We start from the raw sequence: 11,671 nt of genomic DNA, 5'->3' as shown, positions 1-11,671 counted from the left end.
GGTCAACCTTGAATATATGCAAATAAATTAATCTAAAACCTTTTCTCCATGTCTAATATTTTTACGCTGAAAGGACACTTCCCTTACTTCCTTGACAGAACTGCGTTAGAGGACATGTCACACTGTTAAAGGCGTTGCAGCAATGCAAGGGAATTGTAGTCTCCAAAGGAATGCAACCTCACTCGTTTTGCTTAGCGCGCGGCGTGTTTGGACTACATGCACAGGGGCAGAAACTAACTGTCCTCAAAGAAAATCGGTTGAAGATCTCTCGCTTGCCCGCGCGTGTGTATACATGCGACCTCAGTTGCTCCTCGAGTTTCCGAATAAAAAGTAAACTACAATTCCTGGAACTGGAAGCGGGAGTCACTTGTTCATGACTTACTCACTAGTTGTGAGTCACTACCGGCTAAACATTAATGTTGTCATACATTTGCTTTTATTAACCTATGTTTGTCAAATTGTCGGGAAATGTGGTGTCAGTTTTAATATGTAGACGTAAGGGAAGGGGAGTAACCGGAAATCTTTTATGCTCACGTGTTTGTTACGCAGATGGGCACGCCTTTCAAACCGGGTTGCATTTCCAAGCCCAAACGCGTCCAGATAACATGGGCCCGCACGTTTAATCGCTTTACATATGATACAAATATTATTCATTGATAATTACACGCTTATATCATGGATACAGCGGGGCTGGAAGACAGCTGTTTGGGATACGAGGTTATTCTCACAGATGACGACGCATCAACGCCGTGTTGTCCACATGGTAAACACGAATCCAGACCTAGCTAATCGATCATAAAATCGATATCTTTTCAATCACATTTCCATTTCGTTTGCAGGACCAACTTTGTTATTTGAGAAAGTTGCGAAACGGGCCGAGGGCGGAAGGAGGTTTTACGCGTGCTCGGCTTGCAGAGATCGCAAAGACTGCAACTTTTTCCAGTGGGAAGACGAGAAAGTAGGCATTTGACAGGAACCTATCCATCCATCCATTTTCCAATCTGTTTATCCCGCACAAGGGTCGTGGGCGTGTTAAAGCCAATCTCACCTGTCTTTGGACAGTGGGCGGGGTACACCCTGAACTGGTTGCCAACCATCACAAGGCACAAACACTGTATATAAACAACCATTCGCAGCACATGCACTCACGATCACCCCGAGGAATGATTGTTGAATTCACCTATGGTTCATGTTTTTGGAGGGAGAACATACAAACTCCACATTGGAAGGTCGTGACCTGAAATCATACCCTGCATCACTGCACTGTGAGACGGTGCTAACCAGTCGCACACGGTGCTGACCCAGAAAATTCGTATTCTTATTATTATTGACACGTCAATCTATGCCAGCCATGTATTGTGAAATGCAGACCAATGAAATGCTCTTCCACTCAATGAGAAAGTCAATCTAATGTAATGTGTGCCTTGGCTCAATAATGCATATAAATACAAAACACAAATGCCCAAGCAGGTTATTACTATGTAGTTTCAGTGAATTCTTGGTTTCAAGGTGTCAGAGGCCCGAAAGTTGGCTAGGGAGTTGGAGAACAAAAGGAGGCGGCCCCCGTTCAGCCAGCAGCAGTACAGTGCAAGGTAAGTGTCACGGTTAAGTACACATCAAATGTTTTCATTTTGTGCCAGATGGCCGTGAAATGTGACGACGCATCACCCCTTGCAGGTTCCAACAGTTTATCGCCCTCTCACCTGACGAAAAGAAGTTTTGTCAGGATTGCCAGGTCCTCCTCCTTGCCGAGGAGACGGGTGCACACGCCGCCCACGTATGCATCCCTGTGGCCGTTGCCCAGCTACGGCGCCCCAGCAGGCTGCTGTGTCCCTTGGACAACAAGAAGAGCAATGCGCAGTATCTGTTCACCGAGCGTACCACCCGCTTCCTGCTGGGCACTCTGGTTGCCCTGCGCTTCAACAAGGTGCTGTGCGTGGGCACGCCCAGGTGAGCCACTCGTACCCTGCCAATCAACCCAACACAAAACATGATGCTTAATACCAACAAAAAAAACATGTGTGTGAAGTGCAGGTTTTATTTTTGTCCACTTGATGGCATCATCGTCACATTCTACACTTGCATCAGTGACTTTGAATGCATGTGGGGCCTACAGTATACTCGTGAGTGATGTGGGAGTCAGTCAACGAGACTGCAGTAAAACTACTTTTTTTTTCAGACTGCATGAGCTGATTAAATTGGAATATCCGGGCGGAGAGACAAGGCCAATGAAAAGCCTCCTGCTAGACATCGACTTCAGGTCGGCTTGCATATATGAGCTCACGATCCTTTGGTCTCATGTTGTCAGCTTTGAGAAAAGTTTGTGACAAAAATGTCCCGTGTCCTTCATGTCTAAGATACGCCCAGTTCTACGGCCAAGATGAGTTCTGCCACTACAACATGTTCAATCATCACTTCTTTGATAGTGAGGTAATGAATGATCCCCAACACACTAGGGGACGCTGTGGGACCAATTCAGCATACAGTTACTGGGGAGGTTGTGCTAGCTGTTTATCCATGTTCTCTGAAGAAATGTTTTTTTTTTGGGGGGGGGGGGGGGGCGGCAATCAAATGGCCGGTCAAAATGTAGACCGCAGGCCGCCACCAGCTGCTCTTCCGTGTATGCTCCAAGAGTGTGTCAACTAGCTGACACACTGCAGGTAGTCCCTGATATTTTTTTCGATAGAAAATGGAGACTTTATAACATTGTGTGACTGTAAGTGATGCGAGCCTTCAAGTAACAATAGGCTACTGTCTTATGTTTTAAAAAAAAAAATTATAGGGTGCATAGAAAATTTAAAAATGTGTGGCGGAACAAGATATACGTGTGGGTCTAAAGAGAAATAACACAAGTTACAGTTTAATGTATGTTGTTATCATTATTATTATTCAGTATTGGAATGGATGTTGATTGTTGATAACGCGTTTACAGGTTTTTGTTTTGTGGACCTCTTGAAATAGCCTTGGCCACCCTATGCATCCATCAAAGGATAAACGTTTCAATCCGCCATTGTATACGTTCACGATATTAATGACTGTGGGATTGCGGATATTCGGCGCCAGATATTGCTATCGATCCAAGCCATGAGTGTGTCACAAATGTGCTTGTTCTTAGGCCTCGATTGCAGTACTCCAGGCATTTCTCAGAGAGTCGAATGGGGAAAAGGTGGTGATGGTGGCCGACCCTCCGTTTGGGGGTCTGGTGAAACCGTTGGCCAACAGCTTCTCTCGTATCGCCCAGGCATGGTTGAAACAGCGAATCTTGGGTCAGTTCTTTTCATTCAGCATCCAGAACATTCTGATGCGGGCAAAGTAGTTGACTGTTTTTTCCATTTATGTTCATGTAGGCAGCAGTAACGTCAACATGCCCATGATATGGATCTTTCCGTATTTCTTTGAAGCTCGCATCCTCGACTGCTTCCCTTGTCTAACTATGCTGGACTACCAGGTAAGGGCGGCCATTGTGTGAATGCGCTTTGCCGCCATCTTGTGGAATCTTGGGGCTTAACAGGGGCAGAATCCATTTTGGAATTTCCATTCCTAGATCGAAGCCGCTTATCTTGACGAGGACAGTTAACTTATATTTCCATTTGACTTTTGTATTTAAATTCAGTTGGTTTTAAAATTTTCTAGAGCAACTTGTTACGTGTTACTTTTTATGTCTTTGCAAATGATTTGCTTTGATTATTTTTTTTTGTCTATTATTTGTCAAGTGCAAGATTTAAAAAAAACGGGTGGTCGGGATCAGTAAGTTTTGCATGGACGTACAGCAATATCAAAATTAATACATTCAAAATGAAACCGGAGAGCTCATGTTTGATTAATTGTGATTTTTTTTTACAATGTGTTTGACTGTCGCCATTTCCCCTTTTTTTTTTGTGTGAACTTGGTTTCCTAGGTGGACTATGACAACCATTCCCTGTACAAGCACGGGAAGACAGGAAGGAAGCAGTCCCCAGTCCGATTGTTCACGAATATTACTGCCGCGGAAATTGTCCTTCCCGAGGAGGAGGGTTACAGGTAGTCCCATATTCTCCCAAAAAGTTTGAGGTGTTGGGGACAAGAGAACTTCTAGAAAGTGTTTGCGACCCATGTCAACGCTTTTGCCAACTCATTTTGCTAGATTTTGCGCCATCTGTGAGAGATACGTGTGCTCCCTGAACAAGCACTGTACCAAATGCAACGTCTGCCCATCCAAGGTAATATACTGCTTGATCACTTTGGTCACCGCCAGTGGAAAACATGGATCACAAAAAACAAACAAAAAAAAAGGTTTCTGATCTCGTGTTGTTTGGCGCACGCTGTATAAGGTGTGCTGACAAGAGCAATATAAGGAAAACGATAAAAGTTGTAATTTCTTTAAAAAAGATTACAATAGTAAAAGAAAAGAATCAGTTGTGAGATAACGTAACTACCGGTATGTGATTATAGACTGGAATTTTTGAGAATATCGTCTTAATTTTTACGTGGGCATAAAAAATATAATATAAGAAAAGGAGGAAGCTAGAATAAAAAAAAAAATCAAAATAACATTTTCAGAGAATACTGTTAAGAAAAAAATAATGTTATGAGAGAACATTGTTATGTAAAGAAATGAAAGTGTAAATAAATTTAGAATACACGAGAATAAAGTCTTGATTTTACCCAAAAATTGCACTGGAAAAAAATGTCAAAGACATCATCTATGAGGAAAAAGTTGCTAAAATGAGAAATACATTTGAGTGACAATGAATTCCCATTATGGGATAAAAAGGAAAAAAAAAATAATTCAAATATGGTGATATTTGCTTTTTATTGGCCAACGACGATAAACTGTCGGAAATTATCGCAGGTGACTAAAAACTGTGTACAATTTTTTTCAATTTACAGGATGGTCGCCATTGGAAACACTGCTCTGTTTGTGAGCGATGTGTGAAACCATGTAAGTGCACGTTTTAAATTATATTGGGGCTTCTTTTTTTTTTTTAACCAAATACGAGATGAACAGTATTGAATGAAACAGATTTTTCTGTGAAAGAGAAAGTTTTAAATCGGACCGAGTAGCCTTTGTGTCTATGTTGAACCAAGAGCTTTTCTTTCCTCCCAACCTTCCCGAAGCATGGCGGCACTGTCAATCATGCGGCCGCTGTGCCCTTCCGGACCACCCGTGTGACCAACGCCAAGGCGAGGAAGGTTGCTACAACTGCGCAAGCCCGGGGCACAAACGCAAAGCTTGTCCTCGAAAACACATCAGCAGGCAAGTCCAAATGAAATGCTCACACTTTGCATCGTGTTCCAGCGACGTCAAACTAATCCAGAACACTACATTTCTTAAGTGCAGTTCACTCGAATGGTACTGAACTTTTATCATTAATTCATTTTTATTCATTCATCTTCCGAGCCGCTTGATCCTCATTAGGGTCGCGGGGGGTGCTGGAGCCTATCCCAGCTGTCTTCGGGCAGTAGGCGGGGGACACCCTGAATCGGTTGCCAGCCAATCGTAGGGCACACAGAAACGAACAACCATTCGCACTCACACTCACACCTAGGGACAATTTAGAGTGTTCAATCAGCCTGCTGCGCATGTTTTTGGAATGTGGGAGGAAACCGGAGCACCCGGAGAAAACCCACGCAGGCCCGGGGAGAACATGCAAACTCCACACAGGGAGGCCGGAGCTGGAATCGAACCCGGTACCTCTGTACTGTGAAGCTGACGTGGTAACCACTGGACTACCGGGCCGCCCCACTTTTATCTGCAATCCATTTCAGTCAAATCATTCTGGACAATTTTTATGATTGACATTTTGTAACTGACTCTTGACTTTTAATTTGTATCCTGCAGTCGTCGGTCCACGTCCAAGAGAGGACGCGTCGTCCAGACCAAGAGGAGAAAAGAAAGAAGGAAAGATAAAAAAAAATTGTAAGGAATAATTGTAGACTCAATTGTAGCCAGTTGAAAGGGACACTTGATTGGGCTGAACATGGCCAACTGTATGTAAACATGAGGTTAGCCCTAAAATTCCCCCCCTTGAAAAACTCTTCAGTTATTTACGTTTATTATTTTGTGACAACTTTGAGACACTACGTCATGCCCCCAAAATGGGAGGAAACTGCTTGATTGACACATCAGGCAGACGATGTCATTGCGTTATACAGCAGAGGCGAGCGTTGTAATATTGTTTCCTGGCTTGCCTTGTCATTTTCTGTTGTCACGTAGCGTCTGAAAATGGTGCGAGATCGCTACCGAAATTCATCTGCGCATTCGCAATGACGTTGGACTGCAGCAGATTGCTCAGAGCTTCAGTCAGAATGAGGAGGGGCCCAAAATACTGATACGCAATCGTGACCTATCGTAATTTCACTTGACATTCCTTCCCCACGCATTTGAATATATCCTCGCAGATTGTTTTGAAAACACTTAAGACGGTGGATTGCGAGTGAACTGGTTGAACTTGTGGGAAAACAAAATAAACTGCGTCAGGAATTGGCGGTCAAATTGACATAAGCGAAGCGCCGATTTTTTTCTGCGTTATGTAAGCTAAGTTCCGTCAAATACACGTCCCTCAACATTTGCCGGTGGTTTATTTATTTATTTGCACAGAGACGAATAAAGTTTTTCGCACAATATTACGATTTGATTGCTTTTATCCAAGTTATAAATGATTTCCCCCTCTCACCCGTAGCTATGATTCAGGTCCTTTGAAGCATTTTAAAATCACTTTCACTTTCTTTGCTTTTATTTTGATTCTTGTTTCTAAATGCTTGTACATGTGACTACAAATTTTCCTGTTCATTTTGGTCGGATACTTTTGTTTCATTGCCTTTGAATGTCGCACAGTTTTTTTTTGGTGAATGCTTTTGAATGTACTTTTGATTGTGTGAAGACCATTGATGTGTCTCATGTATGAAATGTGCGATATAAAAAACCTGCAGTACCTCGCCTCAATTCTTCTGAAAGACGTTTCGCTTGTTAAATTCTGAATTTGTTTTCCTCATAAAATTGCTCTTATAAAATGACAAGTGTCCAATGTAAAAAAAAAAAAAAGCTGAATGCACTGTAACAAAATTGAGGAAATTTACAGTTAATTTCCAACCCTATCTTACTGTTTTCTATGAACAATTGTAAAATAGTGTTTCATATTTATCCAAAGCATGTGAATTAAAAGTTACATCAGTCATTTAACAAGAACTGTAGATACGGGAGGTACAGCGGGTTGACCAGTAACCAAAGGGTCCACTGTTTGAATCCCGCTCTGTTCGAGTCATGTGTTGTTGAGGCTAAATATGTCGCTTCCCCATACCAGAGTGAGGGAGAATGTTGGAGGGAAACCGGAGTAACCGGAGAAAACCCACACAGGGCACAAGGAGAACATGCAAACTCCACACAAGAAGGCAGGGGCCGGGAATCGAACCCGTGACCTCTGCACTGTGAGGCGGACATTCTGACCAGTTGTACACTGTGTCACCAAAATACAGTAGTATATTGTTGAAATAAATCACAGAAGTTCCGGTGTAAAATGACCACACCACTCATTGTTATTCAATGGTAAAATTCTGCTCGCCACGAGATTGGTTTTCATTGTTTTTCAGAAGCATTTGTTTTGTTCCTTTTTTTGGGGGGGTCACGTGTCATGTTCAAACACCTTTCAGGCCTGAATTTGCGTCAGTAAATAGCCTCATCATCAAAGTGGCATTTTGATTGACGGGTGATCTCGAGGAGTTGTTTTAAATTTTATTGCCGAACAAAAGGCAGGGAGGACTCCACAGTGCAGCGAGCCAAGATGCTGTCATGTTGATGGCTGCATATTGTTGGCGGATTATGAAGGACATTTCTGAAAGATGTCTCATGGCCGCTGCATAACTTGATAAAAGGCTTTCATGTCCACAAGGCGAGCCACAAAAGGACCGACGGCTCTGCAGCATCGTCCACCTGAACAGCATTCATCTAAAAAAAAGGACTCATTTGACTTTCTTCAACTTGGGGTAAGTTGAGCCTTTAATGGTTCAATGTGAAAGAACCACTTTCTGTTTGAAACATCACAAATGTGTCAATGGAATTATTGGTGATACATGAAAAAGAGTGACATTCCTTGGATTCATTGTCATGTGTGGAATGTGTTTTGATCATTATGTATTGTTATTCACATTTTAAAAAACTATATATTTTGGATTACAAATGCTACATTGTATATTTGACCGAAAAAAAGAAATGATGTTGAATAAATGTTTTTTTGTGACGACTGATGAGGTTTTAGCTGACTTAATTTTGAGGAAAATTAAAGATAAGAAGTTTGTAGATTGAGATTTCTTTTGAAACAACTTTTAAGAATGTTTCAGGAATTTTGAGATCTTTTTTTTCTTTGTTATTTTAAGGTTTGCTTCTGGTCAATTTTCTTGAGTAGATTTTTTTAATGAATTTAGTTTTTCAAATAGAGTTTTGAATAAATTTAGAATTTTTTTGAAATTTCTACTCCAGCAAAGAAATTTTAACACTTTCTGAAAATAGTGATAAGATTTTAAAATAATAAAATGATAAGTTTTACATTTACAGAATCTTTAGGGGAAAAATAGTAAATGTTCAAAATAAATTCTGAATGATTCTTGTTGCTTGCTACTGTTAAAAGTAAATCTGTTCCTGAATGATTTGGCAGGAGCAAGAGAGAGGCTATGGGTCCCGGGACTGTTGCAGTCCTTCTGGGTGAGTTAAAAAAAAAAAAAAGTTCAACTCTTAAGTGACAAGCGAACGACTATAACCGACTGTAAAACCATAGGGACTCTGGCATTTGGGATTACTCTTGGCGAAAATGTTGGAACTAAAAACGGAACAACCATCAACGTGCCTCTTGTGATGACTCTCACGAAATCTTTCATGGAAGAGTTGAACAATCGTAGCAGTGAACAACATAAACGTCTTGAAGCGCAAGTGGTGTCAATGGTGCGTACACGTTAGCAATGAAAGAATCTATATTTCTGATTTCTGAATTACTAAATTTTTGATTATTCTTACAGTGCAACTTCATTTACATCAGAGCATTTAGGAGTAATTTCATAAAAACCAACTTCATTGGATTTAGGTAATGTTTTATGTCCATTTCCATATCGGGAACATTTCAAATAATCAGCATTTTTGTTCAACTTTTAAGTCCTCAAAAGGGAAACACGCAAGTGGAGGTGGAGCTGAAGTTCAACAACACATTACATGATCAAATCCCACAAAACGATGAAGTTGTGAACACATTCGTAGATGTTGTGAACAGGACCAGCAACCCGTTCAAATTCACTCTTGTTCCAGGATATATTGCAGTCATTTGTAAGCAAATATTTTTTTAATTCTTTCAAGGAACTTCAAATCTCGACAACATGTAAACTAACTACTTCCTTGGTGGTCCATATGTTATTCCCAGCACCTAAATCAACAACAACTCGTGGACCCGAAACAACTACCATCTCCGTTCCCCCACCGACTGTGTTTGTGGAAGCCACTTTGTTGGAACCTTTTGTGGAAGCCTTGAACGATCCCAGCAGTGAAGAATACAGAGAACTTGAAACACAAGTGGTGTCAATGGTGGGTTCAAGCAACATTTCAACGATAGGTATTCTTGCTTTCCTTCACGAAAGTTACTCTGTTGTTCTACATTTCCATCCTTTTACAGTGCGACTTCATCTTCTTCCAAACGTTTGGCTCCATTTTCTTTGGCAATGTTGTTCTTGGATTTCGGTAAGATTTGAAATAAATGACCCCACCAATGACACCAACGACATTCAAACTAAATCCTGCACTATTGACATTCAAGGCCAGAAAGGGGAAACACGCAAGTCGACGTAGAACTGCAGTTCAACGTGTCGGCACCGGCAGAAGCTATCCCCGCAGCAGACGTGGTCACAGAAGTATTGGTCGAAGCTGCGAATAATCCCGATAACCCCTTCAACATCACTCTTGATCCAGACTCAATTGTAGCCAGTTGTAAGTAAAAACATTCTCTCCTTTAGATGGGAACTGATTTCAATCGTATCCTACGGAACCCGTTCAGATCCACTTCCATGACTAACACTTTTCCTCAGGTCTTAGTCTCGGGAACTCGTTTATACATCAATTTACCTCTGCTTGCCACAGAAGAAAATTAATCCTCTGAAATTTTCGTACTGAAGTTTTCTGGAGCAGAAAATAGAATAACGCTTTTGGAACAGCAGATATCGATGCATTACTTTCAATGATGCTCTCCGAAACAGCAAATCCATCGACAACCACTCAAGGACCAACATCGTCCCTTGGCTTAACAACACGGGGTTCACCTTCGGCAACGACGCAAGGCGAAACAACACCCGCCATCTCCGTTCCCCCACCGACTGTGTTTGTGGAAGCCACTTTGTTGGAACCTTTTGTGGAAGCCTTGAACGATCCCAGCAGTGAAGAATACAGAGAACTTGAAACACAAGTGGTGTCAATGGTGGGTTCAAGCAACATTTCAACGATAGGTATTCTTGCTTTCCTTCACGAAAGTTACTCTGTTGTTCTACATTTCCATCCTTTTACAGTGCGACTTCATCTTCTTCCAAACGTTTGGCTCCATTTTCTTTGGCACTGTTGTTCTTCGATTTCGGTAAGATTTGAAATAAATGACCCCACCAATGACACCAACGACATTCAAACTAAATCCTGCACTCTTGACATTCAAGGCCAGAAAGGGGAAACACGCAAGTCGACGTAGAACTGCAGTTCAACGTGTCGGCACCGGCAGAAGCTATCCCCGCAGCAGACGTGGTCACAGAAGTATTGGTCGAAGCTGCGAATAATCCCGATAACCCCTTCAACATCACTCTTGATCCAGACTCAATTGTAGCCAGTTGTAAGTAAAAACATTCTCTCCTTTAGATGGGAACTGATTTCAATCGTATCCTACGGAACCCGTTCAGATCCACTTCCATGACTAACACTTTTCCTCAGGTCTTAGTCTCGGGATCTCGTTTATTCATCAATTTACCTCTGCTTGCCACAGAAGAAAATTAATCCTCTGAAATTTTCGTACTGAAGTTTTCTGGAGCAGAAAATAGAATAACGCTTTTGGAACAGCACATATCGATCCATTACTTTCAATGATGCTCTCCGAAACAGCAAATCCATCGACAACCACTCAAGGACCAACATCGTCCCTTGGCTTAACAACACGGGGTTCACCTTCGGCAACAACGCAAGGCGAAACAACACCCGCCATCTCCGTTCCCCCACCGACTGTGTTTGTGGAAGCCACTTTGTTGGAACCTTTTGTGGAAGCCTTGAACGATCCCAGCAGTGAAGAATACAGAGAACTTGAAACACAAGTGGTGTCAATGGTGGGTTGAAGCAACATTTCAACGATAGGTATTCTTGCTTTCCTTCACGAAAGTTACTCTGTTGTTCTACATTTCCATCCTTTTACAGTGCGACTTCATCTTCTTCCAAACGTTTGGCTCCATTTTCTTTGGCACTGTTGTTCTTGGATTTCGGTAAGATTTGAAATCCATGATGCAAATCCCGCCAATGACACCAACGACATTTGAACTAAATCCTGCACTCTTGACATTCAAGGCCAGAAAGGGGAAACACGCAAGTCGACGTGGAACTGCAGTTCAACGTGTCGGCACCGGCAGAAGCTATCCCCGCAGCAGACGTGGTCACAGAAGTATTGGTCGAAGCTGCGAATAATCCCGATAA

General features: G+C 42.0%; 1 protein-coding gene across 1 annotated transcript; it reads left to right on the top strand.

Moving 5' to 3' along the window:
* Positions 1-233: 233 nt before the first annotated feature.
* Positions 234-6,901, top strand: zcchc4 (zinc finger, CCHC domain containing 4). Its single transcript, XM_052083782.1, has 13 exons — positions 234-763; positions 840-958; positions 1,510-1,592; positions 1,678-1,950; positions 2,180-2,260; positions 2,358-2,430; positions 3,116-3,266; positions 3,348-3,448; positions 3,899-4,020; positions 4,124-4,199; positions 4,870-4,921; positions 5,098-5,236; positions 5,822-6,901. The coding sequence occupies exons 1-13, from the start codon at positions 676-678 to the stop codon at positions 5,901-5,903; spliced, it is 1,440 nt and encodes a 479-aa protein (XP_051939742.1). The 5' UTR covers positions 234-675; the 3' UTR covers positions 5,904-6,901.
* The last annotated feature ends 4,770 nt before the right edge of the window (positions 6,902-11,671 follow it).

Source organism: Hippocampus zosterae, chromosome 1 (assembly GCF_025434085.1).
Source record: "Hippocampus zosterae strain Florida chromosome 1, ASM2543408v3, whole genome shotgun sequence".
Lineage (NCBI taxonomy): Eukaryota > Metazoa > Chordata > Actinopteri > Syngnathiformes > Syngnathidae > Hippocampus > Hippocampus zosterae.
Note: the sequence above shows the minus strand (reverse complement) of the source record. Positions and strands in the feature narration are given on the sequence as shown.